Source organism: Perca fluviatilis, chromosome 19, assembly GCF_010015445.1.
Source record: "Perca fluviatilis chromosome 19, GENO_Pfluv_1.0, whole genome shotgun sequence".
NCBI classification, from domain to species: Eukaryota; Metazoa; Chordata; class Actinopteri; order Perciformes; family Percidae; genus Perca; species Perca fluviatilis.
This window is the reverse complement of record NC_053130.1, coordinates 17,899,373-17,927,282: the sequence shown is the minus strand read 5'-3', so window position 1 is coordinate 17,927,282 and position 27,910 is coordinate 17,899,373. Positions and strand designations below refer to the sequence as shown.

Genomic DNA, 27,910 nt, shown 5'->3' with positions numbered 1-27,910 from the left:
GACAAGATGTAGATTACAGTACTTTGATAGAGGAAAAAAACAGAACGTATGGTCGCACGTGGATGGAGCAGGAGTCAGAGCGTCCGAACTGAACCGAGGAGGCTCTGCGTCCCCATCCCAGCTGCGCCCCAAGCGCTGCCATTTCATAATGAGCACCTGGGGACACGCCCACCCACTGCTTCACAGCTCTGTCATTGGCTATGTGTTTAAATAGTTCGAAGGCTGTCTCCGGCGATTGGCTCAAATATCACACAAGTGATTTCATAAAGCAAATCTTTTGGAAGTTGTGTAAAGGGAATAAGTGGGGGAAAAAACCCTTGAGATAACCGCGGCATCCACCGCACAAGTAGCTGACTGTAACTCCTTCTCTTTCTCTCTCTCTCTCTTTTCTGGCTGTCAGTCGCCGGAGGATTTGTTGGAGTTTTCGAGCGTCCCTGCATCTGTGAGTACGTGAGTTTGTTTGCTGCTGAAGCTGCTGGATGGCTGTAGCGCTCCGCTGGATCTTCTCACGGAGAGCCGATAGAAAGTTCATCTCCGTCCGGATTTGACTGCAACTTTCTGCCTAGAGCAAATCATAATTCCAGATTAAGACGCTTGCTCATCCGTTTTCAGTCAGATAGCTCATGATTCTGTTTTATCATCACCTGCAGTAAGTGCCACGGAATAAGTGCTGCTTCACATAAAGTGGATTCCTAAAAAAATTAAAATAAACGACAAGCAGATAGTAAAAGGAAAGACGCCCTCAGGTTTCTTTTGTAAATAGATTATTTAATGCAGCAGCTATCACTGTTTTAAATCGTTGCACATTTTTCTGGTCATCTCCCCACTGTTTCTTATTTTTAATTAGTTGCTTTTTGCTTTTGTACTTATATTCATTTAGAGTTGTGCATTTTATATAATTTCATGTTTGAAAAATACAAGAGTATAGATAGATATTATTATTATTATTATTATTATTATTATTATTATTATTATTATTATTATACATTCACAAGTTATTCAGTAGCATGCGTCATACTGGTGATAAATTCAAGAGTTTAACTTTTTACAAAAACTTCTACAACTAACAAAATAGTTTTCATCATGACCTTTTGTTCATGACATATAACATGTTTTAAACACAATGATCAGTTGTTGTGAGGCAGATGAGGCGTTAATAGTGAGTTGCTGCACTGTGTATTTGCTGGGATGAGCTGTTTTTTTATATTCTCTTATAGTCTGATATCCATGGTGGTAAATGATGGAAGAATTGGAGCTTAACGTTAATGGCAATTGTTGATTACTCAGAGTGACTGTTAAGTGTAATTCACTATGTCTGGTACAACACTTAGTGTGTGTGTGTGTGTGTGTGTGTGTGTGTGTGTGTGTATGTGTGTGTGTGTGTGTGTGTGTGTGTTCTGCAGTGAGAGTGTCCTTCACAGAGAAGAGCCTCTGGAAGTGTGTGTTTGAAACTGAAGATATTGCTGGCTCTTTGTCGCAGTGTTATCAGGATCAGAGCTAGGCTTGAACGCTCCAGAAAGCACATGCTGATGTTGCACGCTGTGGTAATGGCCTCTTAATGCCAACATAAATAACCAAATCGAAAACATTTCTCTGCTTCAAACGATATTTTTTTCCAGGGCTATTTCATGGCTGTTTTACTACAAATTACTTTACTTTTTTTATTTGATGCTTGCTATTCTTTTAGTGGGACATATTGTTGTTGACCCTGCAGATGTTACATCCTAAAACCCCAATGAGTGCATCAATTGTTGAAAAGTTACATTGCAACTTTACTTGACGACTCAAGGAGGGTGTCTTGGTTTTTACTGCAGTGAATATGGGGCAAAGCGACTGTTTGTCCTTGAATGGATAATATAGTACCCCACCATGTTATCAGGCCAGTCCCCATAGTTTCAATCTGTATTTTTTCTACATCCCTCTTCTATCTAGTTATTACTTAGTACGGCTCAACTATTGGGAATATTTTTATTTTTCACACTGGTGTTGAACTGAAATATGCTGCAGTTTCAATAGAAGCAAAGCCCTGTCTTATAACATATCCTAATTCATATGGACATTAAAGTTTAGCTGCCCACCAGTGACGGTGTTATCTAAAAGTAGTTATTTTGTTCTCTAATTGTCTACTTTAAAATTATTCACCAAGTGCATCTTCCAATAAAATATACTTGAAAATAGTGTACCCTTTTCCACCACAACTTTCTTTTTACTTTTAAAGTTTCCTTTTCCTCCTTTTTTCTAATTTATAGCTTGCTGTCCCTATCTAACATGAAGTATATGAGAACGTTCGTAAAGCTGTCTTCTGTAGTCTGGAACTGCTCAGCCCATTTGTCATAACATCATGCGCTATTGGGGAGAAACTGCCTCATTTTGTGCTCCCAGTGTTGTTAATTAACCCTTGTTGCTAACAGCCACAGTCTACATTGGCACCAGCTCTCCAGCCAGCGTTATCATTGTGCTGCCTGCCAGCAGAGCTAGCGCTAAACCTGGCCATATTTCTGCAGGTGTCAGCGGAGGTGCTTCCTCTCCTTGCCGACGTGCTTTTGAGAGTATTACTTAAACAGCAATGCGGTTTTTATCTTAAATTGAATTGTTGAGAGAGATGTTAAAGAGCTATATATCACCTGGACAGACAGAGAAGAAAGGGAGAATCTGCAGCAGTATAGAAGTAGAGATGGGAACGGCTCAATGGCATTACAGTTGGAACGACGGCCTGCGTTCATAAATCCACAGGCAGAGCAAATCAAGTTGTCAGCTTGTAAAATACATTTAGTGTGTGTGTGTGTGTGTAAAGTCTTGCAGTGCTGTTGGATATGAGCGTTTTATTTTAGCCTTAATGAGGTGACCTTTCGCTTTCCTCTCTCCCCTCAGTCACGTTTCTCTTCTCTCCTTTGAGTTTGAGCATCAGAAAGCCCACCTCTACCTGCCTGCACTTCACAAGTCAATTGGATCAATTCCTCTATGTTCACCTTTTATCTATTGACCACTAAAGGACACTTAGACATCACACAGCACTTTTATCCAAAAAAAGCTTTTCCAATTTAGAGTTGGTCAGTGTCTCTGAGGAAACAGCGCCTCAGGTCTGTTATATCAGGTCATATTGGTTCCCTCTATGTTCACTTGGCCTCTGGCTAATGCCCTGCTCCATTTATAGATTTTCTGTCCTGCAATTCCTCAGCCCGTCGGCCTGTGATGGGTTGTTCAGATCTAGCCCTGCAGAATGCTCTGATTGTGGTGGTATATCTTCATCTTTATGTCTGAGTATAGGAGGAAGCTCTGCCAACAATGCGCTGATGTTTGCTTCACTATGGATTTGGAGAATTAGCGACAAGGGAATGTGTTGCAGTTTGCAAGTGTATGACTTACACATTTGATTATAATTTACCTCAACTGCCAGGACAAAAGTGTGCTGTAGTTCAATCAAAGCGTGTTGTGTGTGAATTTGTTGGATGGAAAATTGGGATGTTGTTTTTTTTTTTACAGATTTATAGCAGCATTGTTCTACTTTTTAGTTCAGACATATTGCTGCACTTTAGCTCTTTGGAAAATGCATTTGAGTAAAAGGGGCAGAGATTTATGAAGCAGCAAAGAAGACAAATAGCATGACTGTAACCTTCCTCCTATTCAGCTGCTGCAAATGGTGTGTTTTTTCCTTTAGGTGAGGATGTTGTGGTTGGTTTTGTTCCTGCCTGCCATCTCCTTGGCTCAGCGATCAGAGCCTATGTTCTCAGCTATAACCAACACTGTCCTTCCTCCTGACTATGACAACAACCCTACCCAGCTCAACTACGGTGTGGCCATCACTGATGTGGACGGGGACGGAGACCTGGAGATGTTTGTAGCTGGGTGAGAAAGGGGCAGGCAGGTTGGGTAAAACAAACTTTTGTTACTCAAAATTAGTTTTTTTCAAGCTTCGTGAATCCGTAATACCCCCTTTGCTCTTCTCACAGTGTTACATTCTTTTTTAATTATGCACAATTAGAGCAATGAATTAACTGTTGAGTGGTATCCAACTCTAAATCAGAGGCTAGATTAAAAGTATGCTCTCCTTTTCCAAGCTAAAGGTTCAAGACAAAGGCAAAAGGCAAAAGAATAAAAGACGAGAGATGGCAATGGTGCCTTGAGGATTGCTTAGCTGATGAAAATGGATGTGATTGGATAGAGCGCCATTGATGGGAACAGTTTGGCAAGCCTGCCTCTATCCAGTGAAGCAGTAATGAATTTCCCAATGCTTAACAGAAAATAGATGGACCATAATGACCCTGCTTAATAAATGTCATTTAGCCAAGACACCCTATTCAGCAGGTATGCTGGACAAGAGGGCATCACAAAACCTCATGGAGGATGTCATTTCATTGGGTTTTAGAAGTATCTTGGGATAGAGTGTCTTAGTTTATATTACACTGACCATCAGTACTTAAGTATAGCACGGTAAAAGTGTATTCCTATTATTATACAATGGCCGAGGGGACAAGTTTGTGAGGTCACTGTGGTCCCACTTTTTTCACTTATAATCAGAATGTATGGTCAAGTTAACAGTCAGAACAGAGATGAGTGTTAAAAGTGTTGATGGATCAGATTGTGGCCTCTTTTCTGTGTCACTCTTATTGTTATTAACAGATGATGTCCCAAATATCCCCTGCAGAGTTTTAAAGCTTTTTGATATATATCCAAATGTGTATGACATTTAAGTAATTTTTTAGAATGTAAATATTTTGGCAAAATCAGATTTTGACTGGAAGCTGTTGCTTTACCCTCCCCTGGTGCAATAAGGAATGATAGATTGAATTAGTACCCTGAAGAAAATCTAGAAATAGTTGTCAAATCGAGGTTATAGCGATGCCATTACTAAAAATCTATACTGATTGTAAAACATACAGAATGTTAAAGGCCCTGAATACTTAATTTTTCAGCCAACTTCTTATTGTAAATGATGTCATCCTTCATGCACACGTTTTTTGTAATCAAGAGCTTTGGTGGGTTATCTGCTGATGTTGTCAGACCACTGTCAACCAAATCTGATCAAACCACACCCACACTGTCCTGATGTAGCAGATCAACATACTTTTAATAAATAATTTTTTTTTTGATTTAGCTTGAGATTGTTGCATATTTAGTCATGGATATTTAAGTTATAGAGACATACTTAAGAGTAGGCTACTGCACTGATTTGGCACTCCTAAAACATTGTTGGACCCCAATGCAACTCCACTGAGTTACATTGTGATGCAACTAAACTGCTGACAGTTTGTTTCAAGATTTAGTGGGGCGGTTATGCTAGTAGCGGCTAATGTAGCCTTGAGCCGCTAGCCTCAAGCAGAAGTGAGCAGCGAGCTACAGAGGTCTGGTAAGCTGACTTCTTTCTAACTCCACACCCCCAGATTTATTTTTTCATTTTCAAACGTGTAGTGTTGTAGTGTACTAGGCTTTATACAACTATGTGCAGTAGTACTGCTAGATATAAACAGACTTTGATGTGTAAAATCAGAGTTCCCCTTTAAGATTTAAAACTAAGTTTTCAGGGGCTTTAAAAAAACACTTTTACAAAATACAGCACAACCAGAAATTTGAGTACACTCATCTACAAATGAAGAAACATTCACATTGTTTTCAGGAGTTTTAGGCAACATCATTAGTCACTACTCATGAATTGTAGAACAAAAAAGAATCGCAATCCATGATTTAGGCTTCGAAATTCCTTCCGACAGTCTCATATAATGAAAATCTAACGGCTTGCCATTGGTGCCTGTTGACAGCTACAATGGCCCAAACCTGGTGCTGAAGTATGACAAGCAGAAGAAAAGGCTCATCAACATTGCTGTTGACAACCGTAGCTCCCCTTTCTACGCCCTGCGAGACCGCCAAGGCAACGCCATCGGAGTGACAGCGTGTGACATCGATGGAGACGGCCGGGAGGAAATTTATGTCCTTAACACCAATAATGCTTTCTCTGGTACAGTACATGCTTTCACACACACGTGGACACACTTTACCAAAAACACATTGACAAATGTTTTTGTGCACACACTCCCATAGGGGTTGTGCCTGTTTTCTTATGCAGAGACAAAGAAGGAGAATCAATGTGCAGATATTAAGCTTATCTCATCTGAGTCTTAATCAGATAACAGATAAGCTTTGTGCTGCTATTAATCAATCCAAGAGCTACAGTGCGCCCACTGCCAAAACTACAACACCTCACATGATAGAGGTCACTTTCAGCCACAACAACCACTTGTGTTTCCAGTCACCCACAGTTCTTGTACTGCATAACACCACTTTTCTCGCTGCAAAATCTTTGCCTCTCCTTAACTCTGCTTCTCTCTGAATCAAGGTCGGGCAACCTATTCAGACAAGCTGTTTAAGTTCCGTAATGGACGCTTTGAAGATCTGCTGAACGATGACATTAATGAACACAGAGATGTTGCCAACCGTATGGCTGGGCGCTCAGTGGCCTGTGTGGACAGAAAGGTACTACACACACAAACACACCCACACACAAAGCAGAGTCTATGCAGATCCACACTACACCCCACACACACAAACTCCCCAGAGTGTCTTCTGCGTACATGCATGGCTGCTTCTGTTTGTTTACCAATGATAACTCATGCCCTGCCTACGCCGCCCTACTCAGCATGTGCTATGACAGTTCATTTGGGGGAATGGTGTGCCATTTTCTCTCTTCTGTCCATCGCACCACTGTAATTACAGAGGCCAGGGCTCGTTTGTTTTATAGAACATCGTACGAGGGGAGGAGTGATGACTACACACTCCTGCTTTCTGCCTGTAGCAATTTCTCTCTTTCTCTCAATCCCGTTCTCATTGTTTTCTTCCCTCTTTTCACCTCCTTTATTCCCTTTTTTTCAATCTCTGACTGACACACTCACTCTCTTTATGTCTCTTATCTCACACGCATGCATACAGTTCTCACTTCCAATCAGGGGAAGCGATTAAGAAAGTAATACTAGGAAAAGGACAGCAGGGATTATAATAGATTTTTTTTCAACCACAGTCCCATCTCACTGAACACTGATAGGTTGTGCAGCTGCCAAACCGATTGGAAAGATATCTGCTGTTAATGGCATAATGCTTTTAGAGGAAGCCAAAACTCTGATGTGTGTTCTTCCATGCTAGTTCCAGCAGACTGATGGAGAGAGAGAATAGATTTTCCTATTGCTGAACAAGTTTTATTAGAACAGATTTGGCAGAAGGTTACATAGGCCAAAACCAAAGCATGTTGTATAGTCGGTTAGATAGCTAATGTGTTTGGTCTTATTTGGTCATGAATAAAGTGTTATCATTCAGAATAGAAGAGGGATAATTAGTCATCCATTTCTTTCATCCCTCCCAGTCTCCTTGAAAGTGATGTCCCATCATTAGTTTTATACAAACTGATAAAGGTGACATATTGAGGGGTCTCACGTTGAACTGATGGATCCGTTCACTTTGCACTGCCAGGCAAGATGGATCTTCTGAAAATGAGTGGATTTTGATAGCCAGAATAATTGAAATACGTTCGATAAAAAGCACCTTTGAAAATGAATAAATGAAAACGCTATACAGAGATGGTAGCTTATTCAGGCTTCTCTGTGATAGCTGTAAAGATGGATGTAAAGGGCATGCAGCCAATTCCAGTGACAGAAATTAGCCTTGGGTGAAGACTTATTGAAAAATCGTTGACTTTTAAGTTTGTTAAGTAACTGCCAGTGGCCTTCAGGTCTTTCATTGTAGTTCATTCTCATTTTGTCGTGTGTGTTTGTGTGCGTGCGTGCGTGCGTGCGTGCATGCGTAAGTAAGGAAGTGCAACCCTCTCCTCCCACCTCAGCAGGCCATAATGTGATGCTTCATGGCATTTACATCAACAAGACTCATTTACTTTTCTTGTCTTGTAAAAAATATAGTAAAGTTAACACAAATGGTGAAATGGTGTGTGTGTGTGTGTGTGTGTGTGTGTGTGTGTGTGTTTGCATTTGTGCATGTGTTTGTATTGATTGAAATATGTTAGGGCCTGGTGGGAAAGCTCATTGAAATCCAGTGTGTAGTCTATTAGTGTGGTTCCGTCTGTGAGTTTGTGTCTGCAGGGACTCTGACTGATAATGGAGTGTGAAATTAATCTCCAAAGGGAGGCAGAGGAAGGAGTAGAGAGAGAGACTGAGAGAGGGTGTAAAGGGTAGGAAACAGGGTAAAGGGAGACCAAGAGGGAAAAAAAGGTTTGATTGAAACTGTGCATTTCAAAAACAATGGTTCGAGTATAAGCCTGGCATTACACATAGCTTATTTAATCCTGTTTTAGTTTGCAAAAAATGACTGTGCCCAACCTTTTATTTTGCTTTTTATTTAAAGAAAAAGAGGTTGCTCACAGTGAAGAAACCATACAAAGAATTATCAAGTGAATCTGTTAGTTTCAGCTCATTGTTTAGCTGTCTGGCCCTGCAATTTCATTGTTTTGGTTCACTCTCATAATGATGTTTTCCGCCACAGCAGGCAGCTGTTTTCAGTGAAAAGCTCTAAAAACTCACTGTAGCTACACTAACTGCTCAGCATCGACTGGCAGACACAGTCAGCGACTAGCTGGTAAACATAGTGGAGCATTTAGACTTACATTCATCAGGTGGACACAAACAAGACTTCAAGTGAAACACAATGTTGCTCTGAAACGGCTGGATGTGTAAATAAGCAGCTGTTTGCTATGTTCACTATATTAACTTGTTTCTGCCACCCTAAGAGGCCAAAAACATCTGTTATTGCAAAAAGAATATATATTTATGGCCAGATAAACCAGGCTTGACAGACAGACAAGGTAGGGAAGATGGAAAGTAGTATTGAGAGATAGACTAATGCATTGTTGGGTAATAAAAAAAATTAAATATAACCAGCCCTATCCGATAGGGCTAGTTATATTTTATATTTTTCTTTTTAAATTTTAAAGGGACGATTCACCTTAAGTAAAAGAAAGTGATGTTTTGTCACTGGTCTGAGATTTCTGACTGACAGTACTGAAAAAATAAAAAATAACCAGCATCAATGTGTCTTTTCAGAAACAATGTCCTCTTAACTGTGGTAAAAAGGAGTTTCAATAAAAACTTGTGACTCTGAAGAAAATTATCCAGAGTATCCAAGAAATAGTTTCTGAAAGAAATGGTGCTTTTGGAATTGTTCAAATAGCCATTGACCTACATTGTACTTGGGTGGCAGTAGAAATCTACACTAAGTGTCAGAGATCTCAAACACTTGTGCAAGTGTCTAGTATTAAATCATCTTTTTAGTAAATTGGGTGAACTGACCATTTAAGGGTTTTGCAGAATCAGGAAATTATATACCAACTAACATTTAGCTACACATGCCATTCCTGGTTTCTCATTTGCATTCATTCTCAGTATGTTAAATATACAAGTAGAGTATATTAATAAATGTAAACCATATTTGTGTTTTTCCCCCAGGGTTCAGGCCGTTACGCTATCTACATAGCCAACTATGCCAGTGGCAACGTGGGTCCTCATTCTCTCATTGAAATGGATGAGGCAGCGAGTGATCTTTCACAGGGCGTCATTGCCCTCTCCAACGTGGCAGAGCAGGCCGGAGTCAACAAGTTCACAGGTAGGTATGAAAAATGTGTGTGTGTGTGTGTGTGTGTGTGTGTGTGTGTGTGTGTGTGTGTGTGTGTGTGTGTGTGTGTGTGTGTGTGTGTGTGTGTGTGTGTGTGTGTGTGTGTGTGTGTGTGTGTGAGGGAGAGATGTAGGCCATCATCCAGCAGGACTGGACCTTCAGTCTGATTTACAGAGACATCTGCAGAGGAGCATGTGCTTGTTGTACCTATGGAGTCTGAAATATAGGACTTCAGTACACAGAAGGTGCTAGAGGGGAGGCAGTAAGGGAGAGCTGGAGAGGTGCCAGGTGAGAAAAAAGCATGAGATGAAAGAGAATGTGATGAGTGTAAGCATGAGAGAAGAAAGAGAGAGAGTGTTAGTGGGCTCTTTGGCCCTGTCAGCTGTTTACTCCAGTCAAAGTCACAGGGAAGCAAAGGCAAAGGGCGACAGAGACATACATCAGACCAGCTCAACGGCCCAGAGATGGCATCTATCACAGCCGGGTGTTGTTCCCCCAGACTTCTGAAGGTGTGAATACAAAGATTTGGACGTCACTACAGCACAGGGTGTTTTATGTGCAATTAGCTCAGTCAGTCTGATCAAAGTGTTACTGTACATGCCAGTAAGGTAAACAGAGACTGTATTTCCTGAAGAGGTGAAAATGTTTTTAATACTGGTGTTATTTTAGAGATTGTTCATAGAACCACTCCTGAATCCTACTGAATGGTTTGTAATGGAATTTAAGTGACCAGTAAAATCACTGGTGAGCAGCAGCCTTCCCTGCTGGACATTTTTAGTTGATAAATCACCCAAAAAGCCAAATCCATTTTAATTTCCCTTCATCCTATCTTTAAGTAAGATACATGCTTCTGAAACTGTTTCATTTATTCCATGTGCAAACATTATATACCATTACCTGCCTCTCACATCCCACCAAAGCCGAGCACTGTATCTTATTCTTATTTGTTGCATTTTATTTTATTTTATCTCGTTGATCATTTGTTGTATTTTTATTGTGTGCATTGTGTTCACCATTTGAATGCCTCCTATTGTCTTAAATGTTGAATGTGTTTTTATTGTTTTTCTGAACTGCCATAGAAATGCTTTTGAAACTGATTAGATGACCTTGAAATAGATTTTTTTACTTCACAAGTATCACTGAAATTCATCACCACACCTCAGCTCACTTCCCTGGCTTGGATCAACACTTCACTTAACCCTGTGATGGATACCTGTTTGGGTATCGAAGAGGAGAACAATAAATGCCAAAATGAATGATTTCGCCATGATTTGTTTCTTTGATAATAGTGCTGCCTCTATGATACTTTATTGTAACCATTGAAAAGTCCTTGACGCTAATGTCCAAGTAAGTTTTGGAAATGGGAGACGACTTTTTATTTGGAGATAACAAAATCAATCTTCATCAACCATGGATCTTTTTACATGCAGGATGTCATTTAAGCCACCAGAGGGGCAGGTTGAGCCGGCCCAGAATTGCTGTGAATGATGAACGGTGGGCGGCTTTGTCATCAAACTGTCGTTAATCAGAGCAGAGTGACAGGCAGTGAAGTTGTATATCTAATGGTTACATATCTCTGGAGAGACATTAGTGGTTTATGGCCATAGGGGGCGAGTGATATTTGTCTGGGCTGATGGAGCGGGCCAGTAAATCATGAGCAAGGCCTGACTCACAGCACTCAGTCTGCATACTGGAAGGGCAATCAAAGCCCTTTCAACTTCATAATTAGACTCTGCTGGTCTCAGATGAGACACTTTAGTGAGACACATCACTTTATAGAATGTCATTGGAAAATCCTGGGGTGATATTGAGAGTGTATTGAACAGTCACACAAATATTTTCATCAAGAAATTACTGTTAGCTTTTGGTTAACACAAAATATTATCAGTGTGTCGCATCTGCATTTTTGTATTTGTTTGCCATTGTGCCTATATGTGTTTATCTATGTGTGTGTGTGTGTGTGTGTGTGTGTGTGTGAGTAGCCCATCAGAGTCAGTGTCAGGACTCAGCAGAAAGACCTTGCCTGCTTAGAGCAAATGGCCTGGAAAGACAGTAATGATCTCTTGCCGTTCACCTTTGTTATGGCGCTGATCTCTCTTCCTCTATTCTCTCTGTTGTTTCACCTATCCTGCTTCATTTTCTTTCTAAAACAGTCTCTTCACCCTCTTTTAAAGTGACAAATTTTCTCTTACCGTTGCTGCTTCTGTTTGTGCAGGAGGGCGAGGTGTCGTGGTGGGGCCCATTGTCAGTCAAACCTTGTCTGATGTGTTTTGCGTCAACGAGTACGGACCAAACTTCCTGTTCAGGAACAACGGAGATGGAACTTTTACTGATGTGGCGCAGCAGGCTGGTAAGAGGAACATGTACAGTTTAACATATCATAGGCGTAGATCAGTAATTCTATACATACACATTTTGCAAAAACAATACACAAGGTAGGCTTTATCATATGATAGTGTATTACCATGTACCTGTAGGTGTGGAGGACCCCATGCAGCATGGCAGAGGGGTTGCTCTGGGAGACTTCAATCGTGACGGAAAGACAGACATCGTCTACGGGAACTGGAATGGACCCCATCGCCTGTACATGCAGTTGAATAACCGCAAACAGAAGTTCAAGGTGGGTCCAAAGTGTTTCCTGGGAATTTGACAACTCCTAATGCACATAAACGGCAATAGTTACACAAAAAGCTCTTCTATCAATATCGGCTTTAAAGTCTCAGTATGCTTCAAACGAATACGGTGGTTTGATGCATCACATGTATATTCCTGTTCCAAATGTTCACACAGGCCTAAAGGCTGCCGTCAAAGAGAGATGCAAGACAAAATGAATGGCAACACATTTTCCGTTGTATATGCAAAAAGTGACAGTAGTTGTATGAAGAGTGAAAAAAATTAGCTTTAGAGGAAAGTATAAACTCCTTGTCTGATTGTTGGTTATGGAAAGCAAAGAAAAATCATCAGATTCTGCCCCCCCCCCCCCCATACCACCGCCTTTAAGAAGGTTTCATATGCCATTAGACAAGCACTTTGTTTGAAGCATACTGAGGCCTTTATTACAAAATGCATGTGTTGACACATATCTTGTGGTATCTAACCATGTAGGTACTTGTCAAAGGTTTTGGTTGGTACTATTTCTTTGGTAGAAAATAGTTCCAATGAAAACTGTTGGTAGGTCGGACGATAATCCAGAGTAATAAGCACTCACTTATAATCTACATTCTTTGGTGATTCCCCCATCAGGCACTGCAAATGATGTAGAAGAGTTTCAGAGTAAGGTTGTGGTTCTCTCTTCCTCTCTCTCCAGAATCAATGTCTAATGAACAAGCAGCACAAAGACAGCAAGTCTCACCTATTAACTCTGTGAATCACGAGAGTTATCAATGCTAACGCATGGCTAGTGAATTAGCACGAGTCAGTCAGTGCTGGCCAACTTTGGGATTGAGTGGAATTTAAAGACAGACGGCCAGTGATTTACTCAATCAACGACTATAAACTACTCCTGTGAGACAGCCAGCAGTGTGCAGGTGTTTGTGTAGTACGGTTAAGAGCGGCAGAGACAGAGACGAGCTCTGCTGCGTGTAAATCTGCAGTGGTTTCTTGCTTGGTGATCTATCTGTCAGCACCTGCGACTACATCTTTTACCAAAGAGATAAACGTCACAGGAGGCATCTTTATAGGGGTCAAATAAGGGGTTAATGTGTGATGCTTAGCCCAGAAACAATTCCATCAGTGACACACTCGCACGCACGAACACACATAAACACACACACACACACACACACACACACACACACACACACATACACACACACACACACACTCAAGACAAATTGAATTAGCTAACCAGTTGCTAAATCACAAGCCCACAATACATTTAAGACCCCTTTCCCCCACACATGCTGACACTCCTACTAGCCGTGTTGACCTTTGGCATGTATAATGAAGCTGTTGTATCACTCCAGTAAACCGCTAATTAAATTGGGCTGAAACAGCAGCTTGCCTGCGTAGTTGAAAGTGCCGATTAGGCCTGTTTGTGCTTTAATTCAAATCTATTGCTGAGGTTTAACATGCACGGATGCACACATGCATGCACAAACTCACTCACTCACACACACACACACACACACACACACACACACACACACACACACACACACACACACATGCACCCGCACGCACGCATACACACACACACACACATACACACACACACACACACACACACACTCAATATGTATTTAAAGAGATGGAAAATGCCCCAAATAGAAATTTTGATCCTCAATTATTTTGTACCAAAATCAAAGATAAAAGGAAAATTCCAACTAATCAAACAGTATATTAATTATATTATAAGTACACAATTACAGTAAAAATGCACACATTTATAATATAATTTATGATATTCATTTAATATTGTAAAATGTATCATTTATCTTTCCTTATAAAGTAAAAGTCCCTCCCTCCCTTGTGGCCCTCAGTTGGCCATCCCCTCTCCTTCACCTGAGAAGCAGAAGGTCACTGTGAGCCCTCCCCACCCCTGACTTTATGAGCCTTATAATTAAAACAGGGAGTAAATACTGGAGGGAGTGAAGGGCTGCTCTATAACTCTTCCCCGACTTATAACCGTGTCACTGAAGCAAGGTGATATCCGTTACTTTCTTGTGCAAAAACTACTCTGCTGGGGAGACTTTCTCTAGGCAGGAGAGCTGCAGTTTACTTTTTGGATGTAAAAAAGGGCTTTTGTTTTTATCTTTAGGCTTAAGATTACACTTTTACAATGAGTGAGTGAGTGAGTGAGTGAGTGAGTGAGTGAGTGAGTGAGTGAGTGAGTGAGTGAGTGAGTGAGTGGATGTGTGTGTGTGTGTGTGTGTGTGTGTGTGTTTGTGTGTGTGTGTGTGTGTGTGTGTGTGTGTGTGTGTGTGTGTGTGTGTGTGTGTGTGTGTGTGTGTGTGTGTGTGTGTGTGTGTGTGTGAGAGTGAGTGAGTGAGTTGGTGGTGAGTGAGTGAGTGAGTGAGTGAGTGAGTGAGTGAGTGAGTGAGTGAGTGAGTGAGTGAGTGAGTGAGTGAGCAGATGACAGATCAATGTCTAACTCAAGGACTGGACACTGATTATTGATGTTGTGGAAATTTAACTTGTGACCTTCAGGTTATGGAACAGTCTCTATTTTCAGTTCAGCTCACATCACCTGTCATGTTGGACTGAAAACATGTAGGATGCAAGATGTAATAGTGAAAATCCTCTGATACACACAAGTATCTGTGGTGTTCTTATATTGCACTACACTGTGCATCATCCTCATCTCTCAGAGTACAGAAATAAATAAAAACTTGAATTTTAAAACATACTGTCATCAGCATATAGAGTGACAAAAAGTTACTGTACGTTTATGAAAGTTTTGGACTATTACTAAATACCTGTGAACCTTGATCTAACATAAAAGCAACAATAATAAATAATTAAATTACAACAGCATCAAATCAAAATAAATAAAAAAACACAATATGAGAGAAACCATATGCACAAATATGTGATTAAATACACCTGCAGTACAGGTAAAGTCGGTGATCACAATTGGTTATTAAAAGGCATTTCCCCCACCTGTGTGTGTGTGTGTCTGTGTGTCTGTTCACTGACGTACCACGTGTTTGCTTTTTTTCTCAGGACATAGCATCCCAGAAGTTTTCTATGCCATCCCCAGTTCGCACCGTCATGGCTGCTGACTTTGACAATGACAATGAGCTGGAGGTCTTTTTCAATAACATTGCCTACAGGGGCCCCTCCGCCAACAGGCTCTTTAGGTATTCACACAGAAATAACACAACACACACACACACACACACACACACACACACACACACACACACACACACACACACACACACACACACACGTTATACAAGTATGATAGTATGATAGAAGTTTTAATAGCACTTTAATCATGAGCTTAATGGACTACTCTTGTGTCTTGATTTAATATTCTAAACCTGGGCTTGGAAGCTGAGAAGAATTTAAAATTCCAAGCCAAGGATACTTATCTAGTCTGGCATTCCGCCTCCTCTTCTACACATGACTGAATCTTTCATTAAGACAGTTTTAGGTCTATTTTTTGGCTTACCATTTGGCTTCCTCTTCAGATAATACTAATGAACTCAGGTTTCACAATGCATGAAACATATGAATTGTTAGGACTTAATAGTATAATAAGCCCATCCTGTCTGAATAAAAATCTGATCTGGCATATTTTGGATGCAAACGTCATGATGAATGTTGCCATGAGCTGGTGGGTCAATTCATACTGAATATCAATAATCAGTGTAAGCCCCAGAGGTTTCCTGGATCAGAATATTCCTGTGGGCCTGGTCATTGGAAAAGAAATTATCTTTCTGGACACAATGATGTCCGACAGGGGTCACTGCTCCACAGCTTGTGGCTCTGCCATCGTCTAGTGGGAGGATAAATCAGCTAATTTAACTCTGCTCTTTGGCACTGACAGAAAGCTGAAACTATTGTGCCCAAGCTAATTAATTCAATACAACTAATCAATATTTAGCTAAGCTAAGGGGTTTAAAAGGCAGGATCAGCACATTATGCACTGTAAAATGAAATTATAACTTAAGGAAACTTGGATATAAAATGCATTGTCACTAAAGGTAAAGGCACTAAAGGTAATTTGTGCATGATTTCTTCCAACTAATGTTTTTCTGAAGACATTCAACTCAATGGCACATTTTAAAATGTTTGGCCAAAAGTGCTTTACAGAAAGACAACATTCTACGCGAATAAAAGTATGAAAGTATTGTCTGCAAAATGTATTTAAAGTACAGTATGAATAATTAATGTTGAATGGGCTATTAGGTGTTATATTACTATATATTATATTATTATATATTACATTATTTGGGTGTTATCACTGACATTTTAATGCTACTTTATAACAGTTTATCATATTTTATAAACTGATTATATGTTTTATGTGTATAATCTTAATCTGTAGAGTAACTAGTAACTACAGATGCCAAATAAATGTAAAAAGTACAATATTTCCTTCTGAAATATAGTGGAGTAGAAGTATAAAGTAAAATGGAAATACTCAATATCAAGTTCAGTTCAAACTTCTGTATTTAAGTACACACTGCTTGTATATTTATAGTGGCATTGGTATTGCGGTTTTACAGTGTTTTGATGGGTAACACTGGTATGTTGATTTGATAGGGTGAGCAGGAGAGAGCATGGAGACCCCCAGATAGAAGAGTTGAATGTTGGGGAAGCATCAGAGCCTGAAGGACGAGGAACCGGTGAGTGTGGCAGAAGAGATGGCTGTCTGACAATGATAATGAGCAGTGCAAGAACAAAGCCTCACATCTGCTATTCCAACATTTTACCATTAGATGGCACCAGAGCTCCACTGGGGTTTCCTTATGCACTTTATGAATTAATACTGTAATAAAAAAAAGACTTTCACATATTTAGTTCTATGACTGTTAAAACATTTAGTTTCCCTGCATGAGAATAATAAATGTTATGTAGTCCGTTTCCTGAAGTGTTTAGCTGCATTATTACAGGAGCTGTAGCCACAGACTTTGACGGTGATGGCCGTCTGGAACTGCTGATATCTCATGGTGAAAGTGCTGCACAGCCGCTCTCTGTCTACAAAGTCAACCAGGTGAGTGTTTGTGAGACCTTAAAAGTCGCAAAATCAGTTTGTCACTCAGTGTAGTGTAATCTTAACCAAAATCCTCCCTTTTCTGATTCTGTCTGTGTCTTAGGGGACCACTAACGCCTGGCTGCGAGTGATTCCCCGGACCAAGTTTGGTGCTTTCGCCAGAGGAGCTAAAGTGGTGTTGTACACTAAAAAGAGTGGCCCACACACACGGATCATTGACGGTGGCTCAGGGTACCTGTGTGAGATGGAGCCTGTTGCCCACTTTGGCCTTGGTAAGCTTTTATTTCAACAATTAAAGGACAAAAAAACCTGTTGCAGTGAGAAGTGAAATGAAAGCTCCATGTGGAAAGCATTGTTTTAATACCTCCAGCCTGATTGGACACCCATGGGAGACTGTGGAAGGGAGCTAAGTGGACAAAGTAGGAAGAGATAGCAGACAGGTTCTGCAGCTGGAAGCTGGCCTGGTTTGTAAGGAACCAGCTCCCCGTCACCTTCTGCCCTAGTATCAACTGGTGGTCACCCAGGCCTGGTAGCTCAGTCCCTGCTGCTTCGTGACCCTGTTCTGTATTAGGACTGTCCAAGCACAGATCAACTAGGGCCTCAATTTTAATGCAAACTTTCCACACCACAGTGGCTTCAGGACAGACCTCCACATTAGCCAAAGCTTCACTACTGGTAGACATGTGAGATATACTCCTCTAAACTCCACTTTAATATTCTTTGGCTCTCAGGAAGCACACCTGCTGAGTAGATCGCTGTCTGGCAAGGTAACTCAAGATCTGTTTACATTAGAAATGCCACTTTAATTAAGGGCTGCAGAGGCCCTCTGGAGAGGGGCTTTCTCTATGCCTGATTAAAATAGTTAATGAAGAGAGAAGAGGCACATGCCACTCTGACTCTCACTGTGTCTGTGTCAGTGAAAAAGTAATCTTATTTTGACCACGTTTCATTTCCCGGATTGTTCAGGTGCCGCCGGAAATTCCGCCTGATGTCCCTCATTTCGGCCGGATGTCCGTCACCTTCCACTTCCTTTGTGTTGGCATTTTAAACTCCGGTCAATTTAAGAGGACTATGGTTAACTGTTCCTCAGATATCTGCAGGGTAAATCCAGTCAGCTAGCTAGACTATCTGTCCAATTTGAGTTTTCTGTTTGACTACTAAAAAACCTTTGAAGGTACACATGTTCCATCAGAACAAATTCCTTCCTGAGGCTATTTTGTAGAGGCACCGTTGCTCCGTCTGGCACTTAGCGCCACCTAAGATGATTGTGATTGGTTTAAAGAAATGGCAATAAACTAGAGCATGTTTTCTCCCATCACGGAATGCTGTGTGGACTAGCCCAACCAGGTCTAGCAATGCAAGACTAGTGAAAAAGAGAAAAAGGAGAAAGCTTTTTGAGCCCTCAAGAATCACTAAAGGACTTATAAATGTTCCTCTGTGTGTTGTACGTCTGACCAGGTAAGGATGTTGCCACCAATGTTGAGGTGTACTGGCCAGATGGTCGTTCAGCGGCCCGACCCCTGGAGCCTTCAGACGTCAACACAGTGCTGGAGATCCACTATCCAAGAGATGAGGAAGAAGTCACTCCTACTGTGGAAATAGAGGTACAACAGTGCTTCATAATAATCCTCAATTTGCATCATCTCAAAGGTTGTTAAGCTTTGTAGAATTGGCTGGCGCTCCCAGTGGTAATGTCAAACAAGTAATTTAAGAATTGCTATAAGATGAGAGGGCTCAAAGGAACACATAGACTCTAGGCTAACAATGTGTTACCTGGTTTGTGCCAATTAAATTGAAAATGTATTTTAGGAACAGGAGCATACAGTAATATGATAAGTGCACTATCTGCTTTATTACCTGATCTTGTGTTTGGAAGAGAATCCCTGAATTAAATACCAGTTTTGACACCTTGATTATTTAAGTTGTGTGTTTATATTTAGCAAATTTCACAATTAATTTGTGTTTGGTCAATTAACAACACTGCAACATTGAGGTCAGGTAGTATTTTAGCATAGGAAGACTGTACACAATGCACAGAAAGTGTGAAGAACATGGGGTTAATGGGTGATCAGCAGCTCATTTTTGGCCCCTACCAGGTTAATCTGGCCATGCAGACTTCACACATTTTCACTGGGATTATGTAGTTTTTCTACAAATCAAAAATGGTATGCATCACAATAATTTAAAGATGCTACAGTTGGGTGACAAATGAAATGAAAAACAAACATAGTGTCTTAGTAATCTGTTGGGTTCTCCAGAGCAGCTTCCATGTTTGTTGTCGTAGATTTATTATTCCCTCATTTGGTATTTTGATGATGGTGGTTGAGAGTGCTGTCTAACATCATTAACACAATTACTATATTGCCAAGCCATTCAGTGACTCCTTGTGTTCTGTGGATCAGGGCATTAGTTAAGTCTCCAGCTATTTTATCAGGTTTTTCCATTATTTGGCACCCGCCTGTATAATCACATACAAACATCTACACTTTTCATTCAAAATACATGCTTGTTTCTAATCAGACTGACTGTGTCTTACAGTGTGGTCATGGGTTTGCTCTGAATGAGAATGGCCGTTGCACAGGTAAGTTGCAAAGATGTTTTCGTTGACCACTCAATGGCCCAATCCCAAAGTGAGTCCTGAGGACTGAGGACTAAGGACTCACAGACTTAATTGATCTCAGGTACTAAGTGAGTGAGTGTGTGAGGCCACATGGGCTCAGATAGGTAGAAATGGGATCGGGACAGCACTTCACGAGATCACATGTTACCTTGGCGACGTTTAATAACAAAGATGTTGCTGACACTTGCCGGTTTGGGAATTTTCATTTTAAGTTTGTTGCTTTCCATACGGCCAAGGCCCAGGAGACGGCTACCTGATTCCAAACTCTTGTTTTACAAGCTGGACAACAGGTTGGTCCGTTCCGTGGTCGTGTGTCGTGCTGTTGTTTACCTTCGTAATTTCCGGCTTTCCCTATCGTCTCCGCGGTGAACGTCACAACGCTTTGAACTGTGGGTAATTCCCTTTGGTGAAGTCTGCATCGATGCAGACTCACGGAAAGGGCTCGGTAAGTGTGTACTCAAACCCTCACGCCCTTTGAAATTCCACATTGGGACAACCCTAAGCCCTTACGAATTTCGCGAGAACGCGCACCAAAGTCCATGAGTCTGTGAGTCCGGACTTTGGGATTGGGCCTATGCTTGTGTCGCTTAAAATCAAAGTGTCTTTCCTTCCCTCGCCTCCCCCTCCCTCAGATAAAGATGAGTGTACCCAGTTTCCCACTGTGTGTCCCTCTGACCGCCCTGTCTGCACCAACACCTATGGCAGCTATAAGTGCCGTGCCAAGAGGAGATGCAACCAGGGCTTTGAGCCCAACGATGATGGGTCAGCCTGTGTGGGTGAGTGGTCCTGGCAGAGTCAGGGTAGACTTAGCTGGATTACCATGATCAGGAGAACAAAGAAAGCACTGCAAGAGAACGAGATGCCTTAAGCTGCCTTAATTACTCTGGTTTTGAGTAAAGGCTTAGAGGTGCTAACATTCCTCTGACCTTGTCCCCTCTCTGCACCCTGCTGTCTTGCATGACTAACTCCCCCATGAGAATGAGCTCTCTTTCAGCCATAAAGACGCAGATGTTGGCTAACTTTTCCCTGCCCTCTCTTTTGCCTCTTATTCTGCAGCCCAGGTGGCTTACTTTGGGGGGACGCGGTCTTCTGGAGAACGCAAGCGTTCGGGCCTTTCTTTCTGGATGCTCCCTGTCTCTATGCTACCACTTGTCTCTACCCATCTTCAGACTGGACTACTGTAGCGGTCACTGTCTTCTCCCCTTCATAACTCTCTCCACTGGTAAATGGGGATGTACAGAACCTATCAGATCAAACTTTTCACTGAATCATCTACTACTTCTCCTATGTGGATGTCTGCTATCTATTTCCATCAGTTATTTACAGCCTTGCCCCCTCCTCACTGCTGCTATGTGTCACCTCTTGGCTCCCAGCCCCCTCTGGACTATAAAGAAACACACAGGGAGCATGCTCGCTGGGAACTATGGGGTTCAGGACTGACTGTGTCAAACTCGCAGAGCCCTCACGTCATCACCTGGCACTTATCTTAGTGGGACCTGAACTGAGGCCAAGTCAATAAGTGGACCTGCAGCGTATAAACAACTGCTCATACTTTACAGCAGACTGATCTACTGGCTTCACACACCACATTTATTAGAGACACGCTGAGACCCCATCTGTATCTCCACAATGCCACTATGGTAATCCTTGCAATGTCACTCTCATTCTTATTATGGGCTTACTGGGATGCCTAGGAACACCAGGTATCCAAGCTTTAGGCTTCTGTGTGTGTGTGTGTGTGTGTGTGTGTGTGTGTGTGTGTGTGTGTGTGTGTGTGTGTGTGTGTGTGTGTGTGTGTGTGTGTGTGTGTGTGTGTGCGTGCATGCGTGTGTGGGAGGAACATATGCCAGACCATCTGTCTTCGATGGTAGGTCACATCAAGTTACTATACCTATGAATAATACAACAGCACAGTGAAAAATAAACACACGTGTATGTGTGTGTATGCACAAGAATAGACGGGAACAAATTCAAAAAATGTAAGTACAATAGCCGGAAGGTGTACTTGAAACATAATTGACATAGCCATTTTGTAATCATTTTTCACATAATGCAGAACTGCAAATTTTCTTCATCTTTTTCATCAGCCTACAATATTTACTGCTAATAGTAATCCCTAATTTAGTACTAATTGCTCATTTTCAACAAGAGCATGAAGACAAAAGAGGATGTGGATTTTTATGGACCATGGAAATTAATGTTCTTGAAAAATACCTCAAACAAAACTTACCAGTTCATTTAATGTAGCGCTGGTGATGTTTGAACACCGATGGAGGTCTGTGGCACAGAGGAAGAAACTTGTCAGTAGGGTCAATTCATTGTTGATTTTGGTCTTTTTAAGGGATTTGTTGACCGTAAATAAAATCTAAAATATCACCAGATGTATCCTTTGAATTGAGAATATTAAATGAACGTCAACTCACAATATTTAAGGTTATTGATAACTTGGCACCCTTTTCCATTAAAATTAAATAAATATCAAGAAGCAAAGACAAAAGGAAGATGTGTGGCTATGTGGGGGGGCTGTGATTTATTGCATTAAATAAAAACAAACCTCACTTGTCCTACATTACTGTAATGTGTGTGAGGTGATCTTTTTTTTTTAGGTTGTAAACACAGTAGTGTTCATAGTGAAGCCCTTGACATGCTGTGGTGAAGTAAAATGCATAAAGCACATGGAACCCTTCATTTTCTATTTAACAATACATACATCATTATTGTCACATTCCCATGTGTTTCTTGCAACTTTTCAGGAAATTAATAAATATTTTGGCAGAAAAGTTGACCAAAAAGTGAAAGCATTGTCGTTTACAAGATACTGACACACATTTTTGCTTCCACATTATTCTGCAGAGAACAATCAGCTCTCCTCAGCAATCCCACTACAGAAAATGCACAACACAATCATCTTATCCAGAGTTAGACCGCGTTCACTGTCATAGCAGAGGATAGCTTCATCAAGTGTTGGCAAGTAGTCATCCAGAGTAGTGACTGTGTGTGTATATGTGCGTGTGTGCGTGCGTGCATGCGTGTAAACGTGTGATTCATGGATTTCTCCATATTCACTCACTGAGGCAAGTGTTATATATTTTGGAAATATTTGGCCAAAAAACCTTGCACATTCCATTTAAGAAACAGCACCAGACTGGGCCCCTTGACATCAGTCCCCGAGCCTGCTAATGAGCTGGACCCAAACCACAGATCATGCCACCTGTAAATATCAAACATTTCAGCTGAGACTTAGAGACTGAACTTATTTCTCTCAGAGACATTTGTAATGAAAACTAAGTGGCATCGGAGCATGAAAAACTAATAAACAAACACTGATGGATGTGTTAAAGCAATTAGAGTTACTCGCTACGGATCTGTGTTGGATTCACGTCGATAATGTTGTCATGCTCTCTGTGTAAGCCAGAGACTCTGTGGAGGAGAGAGAGACCAAGGGTTTAGCAACATCATGTCCACTCAAGTCAAATATTTGAATGTTTGCTCAGAAATGTTCAATAACAGATATGTTAAATAGGTTCAACTGATGTTGCTGTAATGATGTGATTGAAAGGACAGAATGGAAACTTTTTTGTAGTTTGAATCACACTCTTGGGTCAGACTTGAACTGATATTTAAGCTCACAGTTTGCATGAACAATGAAATCCACAGGTGTTTATCAAAATTGCACGCTTTTAAAGGCCATACCGGTGTTATTGACCCTTTTCCTCACATTCTTCTACTTAATCTCCACAATCCTTATAACAATGTAGTTATCTGTTGTCAAAGACATGGTTGTGTGAATCTAGTTTGTATCTTTTCCTATACATGTGTTGAAATGGGTTGTGAAATTTCAGCTAATTCTGATGTTTGTAAACAAAGAAAGGATAACACTGACGATTGTTGGCTATTTGACAGCTCTTAACTACATGTACATACATACACATGCAATATGCAACCAAACATACCAGTCACAGTATTTACTGTTTCTACTCTGGCCATTGAAATCACAGATCATTATACAAGACTCAACTCGAGATAAGCTTTTCTGTGTCAGGTGAAACTTGAGTTTATTCAAAATATGAGGCAATGCTGAAGAAAATAAATGAAAGCCACAGTGATGGATTACAACGCCCAACCACTTTAAACATACCTGAAAATAGAGTTACATATTTTTGGGCTAGATTGGAAGTTCATGGCTACAAAAAGGTAGCGAAATGACACATTCATCAGTAACTACAATTACAGAATAGAATCCACTAAGAGCAAGGTAAGCCTTTCACTCTGGGATTCTTAAACTGTGTAATGTACCTTAACAGTGTCATTGAAAGCTGTCCAACGACCTGCAGGATGGATGCTGTGTGGGTGTGTGTGTGTGCGTGTGTGTGTGTGTCTGTGTGTGTGTGTGTGTGTGTGCGTGCGTGTCTGGCATGGTCACTGCCATGGCATTGTTTTGCGCCCCAGAGGCTCCAGCTGTGTTTTTTTCTGCTGAAATGAACTGCATTTGGAGATGTCCCTGTACAAAATAAAACCTGGAACACAATGCTCAATGTGTATGTTTCAGCGGAGTTTGGGCCAGTGTGTTTGTGTGTGGACATGTGCTCCATGTGGAAAACTAACCCAAATGCCTTTTTTTTTGCGTGCTTCAGACCACTAATCACAGAATGCCCCACAAACAGCACAATATATACATGCCACAAAAATGACAGAACAGATATACAGTAGACGGATATGTTAAGAAAAAAAAGGAGCAGAAGGAGACGAGAAGAAAAAGCTGTATAAATGTGGCTGTATATACTGTAGTGGCCATTTATTTTTAGCTGCAGATGGTATGCATGTTTATTTTCTCTTTAGTTTTGTGAAAACGAGCTTGTCCCTGATGCTAACAACCGAGCAGGCTTTTCAGAGCATCTTAAGTGGAGAGTGGTGCTGTGTGCAAACTCTTGACTCCTGTGTTTTCAGGCCAGTACAGACCTAATTATACTAATGCATTTGGGGTTCGTTGCAGCCTGGGATCAAATGAATGCTCCATCATCCCTGCCTAAAAACATCTCAAGTCATTTGATTTAAATTTATTTGACCAATTTCACCATGCCCAAACACTGAAACAAGTCAACAACATTACAGATTAAACTACTTTAACAACCACTTGAGCATGAATAGCATCACACAGATGGCTGTTAAGTAGGTTGTTGGTTATTGCAATTGCTAATTTCAAGCCATTTTATTCATTTTATTTCTTTCCCTACGTACATGGTCTGGAACAAATCTCAGTATGCAATGGGCATACATGTACAGTTTAAAGAAAATTCTGTTCAGTTTTTCAATTTATATTTGTATTCAGCCTTTATTCTAGATCTCCTCCCTGCTTCTGTTCCACATTTTTCGCAGTTAGGAGGGCAGTGACTGACACAGCACCATTTATTTGCCCCAAGCAACAGATCTAAGATGCACTACATACGGTGGCCGACAGGGGCAAATGCCCTGCAACTTAAGAAAACACATGCAAATAGAAAAAACACAAGCAAATTAAGAAAACATCTTCATTAATTTGACAACACATGTGCAGCATTCGGCAAACGCGCTGCATATACACACAACACAATCAAATACATAAACACGATGCAAATAAAAACGATGCAAAAAGAAAAGCACACAAACCCCGAAAAAAGAAGCGATGCAAAAAGAAAAACAACTTCATTAATTTGACAACACATGCGCAGCATTCAGCAAAAAGAAAAGCACACAAACCCCGAAAACAAATTCAACAAATAAACGCTGCATCCAGATTACACAACGGAAGTTCTCCAAACCTCTAGAGGGAGCAGCTAAGTGGAACAGCTGGATTTTCGACCCCACGGGGAGAGAGCACTTTTTATTAGAGTCAGGTATGGCTGCATAGTAAAAAGAGAACTCCCGTCTCATGCCCTCCCTTCCATAGACTGTATATTAAATTCATATTATTATTATTATTATTATTAATAACATAATATAATATATTAGTAATATACAGTCTATGCTCCCGTCTCATGCTCTCTTTTCGGGGTTTGTGTGTTTTTTATTCGCAGCGCATTTATGTATTTGGTTGTGTTGTGTGTATTTGCAGAACGTTTGCTGAATGCTGCACATGTGTTGTTAATGTTAATTAATTAAGTTGTTTTCTTAATTTGCTTGTGTTTTGTCTATTTGCATGTGTTTTCTGAAGTTGCAGGGCGTTTGCCTCTGTCGGCCACCGTAATACACACAATAACCTTTGTTTCACGATTAACCAAGGTGATCAGAAGTGACATTTTAACTTGAACCACATGTTTAACATTGTTTTTATGTAGCATTCTGGGCTGCACTTGGGGGAGGTCCAGTCAGTGGCAAACACAACACAAGGGTTGTCAATCACGCTGAGGTTAAATAAACTGAGCAGATGGTCGTGCCAAAGCCAACAGGCAGGGCAGCGGTAAGCAATATTGCAGGAAAAAATCGTTTTTCGTGTCTCTTCATTGAGCGACTCAGCACAGGGGGTTTTGCCGGCAGTAGTTCAAAACAAATGTTGAAAATCAGATACAACATCCATGCACATGTTCAAAGGGTCTGTGTGTGGGTGGGGTTTTGTGTACAGAATGTCTGCGTCTGAATCTCTCTCTTTGTTGCCTCACAGTGGTTTAATGCACAATCATAACTCACCGTGATCTTGAATTTGGGAGGATGTGAATACATGTTTGATCGGCCTGAGTGAGCACAGCCAGAGTTTTTAAGCCTCATGAGACTCTGCGGTAGACTACCAGAGTTAACAAATGATTCTATTTAACTGAATTTCTGTTGTGTTTGCTGAGGGGAATGAACTAAATGTGTATTTGTGTGTGATTCCAGTACGAGATGAGCATCAAGAGCAGAATATAGGAGTGAACATCCTCTTCTAATGTCACTACAGACCTAGTCTACGTATATACTCGACGTTCCACTTCCAAGATTGCTCCGGTGCCGCAGGAAATTCCAACAGGATGCATGTCTTTTCGCCGATGTCCGTTTCCTTCTGCTTTCTTTGTGTTCTAATTTTAAACTCCGGTGGATTTATGAGGACTATGGTAAACTGCTCCTCAGATCTCTGCAGGGTAAATCCAGACAGCTAGCTAGACTAGCTGTCCAATCTGAGTTTTCTATTGTACGAGTAAAACAACCTTTGAACAAGTTCCTTCCTGAGGCTATTTTGCAGCGGCTCCGTGCGGAGCTTAGCGCTGCCCATTACGATTGTGATTGGTTTAAAGAAATGCCAATAAACCAGAGCACCATCCCGTAATGCTCCGCAGCGCTTGTGGAGGAAGGTCTGGCAAAGCGAGACTAATACAGACCTGACTTTTCTCTCATGCCAAGAACTTCTCAGAGGGGCTTCGTGTTTGATGCATTACATGCAAGCACACAATTGTAAACTTCACTATATTGACTGCTGCGTTTGCCAGGCACCGCTGCCAGTCAAAATATTTCTGGAACACAGAGGCTGTGGTGGGATACTGATTTTCTGTCATTTGCAGGAATAAACATTTTAACAAATCAATACCAGAAAGTGACTTTTTCCCCTTCTGGGAGGCCGTGACTCAGACTGAAAAGAAATTGTGGAAAAGGTAAAGCAGGACATTTTTTCCCCCTGTTTAGAGAACAAGGAATATAAGAGCAGGAAGGGCGTGGAGGAAGTAGAACGGACAGAGAAAGTGTCGTGCAGCCAAAGAAAGAGGAATTTTAAAACTTGGAAACTCAAAACAATTGCAGCAGCAATCTGTAGCAGGAGGTGGGGGAAAAAAATGTTAAGCAACAAAGGAGGTCTGTGTAGAGGAAGAGAGTAGCTTGTTAGCATGAGAGTGACCTTTCCCCACAGGTGTTGAGATGTTTCTTCAGTCCTCTGCTGTCATTGAGAAAATATCAGTTCACTCTCAACGCTCCTCCTGTCTCCACTCATGTGATCAACACTAAGCCTCAATATCTGCCAGAAAGTTATCACTCACTTTTGGCCTTATGAGCAAGCTATGATGGATCTACTGTACACCTCT

General features: G+C 41.1%; 1 protein-coding gene across 2 annotated transcripts; it reads left to right on the top strand.

The window, feature by feature from the left end:
* Positions 1-273: 273 nt before the first annotated feature.
* crtac1b (cartilage acidic protein 1b) lies at positions 274-24,419 on the top strand. Of its 2 annotated transcripts, XM_039784281.1 has the most exons (15): positions 460-649; positions 3,659-3,846; positions 5,757-5,953; positions 6,332-6,468; positions 9,438-9,594; positions 11,819-11,953; positions 12,081-12,223; positions 15,268-15,404; positions 16,819-16,901; positions 17,169-17,269; positions 17,373-17,541; positions 18,728-18,873; positions 19,808-19,850; positions 20,522-20,665; positions 20,946-24,419. In XM_039784281.1, exons 2-15 carry the CDS (start codon positions 3,665-3,667, stop codon positions 21,071-21,073), a joined length of 1,902 nt encoding a protein of 633 aa, XP_039640215.1. In that variant the 5' UTR covers positions 460-649; positions 3,659-3,664; the 3' UTR covers positions 21,074-24,419. The 2 variants fall into 2 exon arrangements, with proteins under 2 accessions (XP_039640216.1, XP_039640215.1); XM_039784282.1 differs by lacking the exons at positions 460-649; positions 20,522-20,665 and adding an exon at positions 274-442.
* The last annotated feature ends 3,491 nt before the right edge of the window (positions 24,420-27,910 follow it).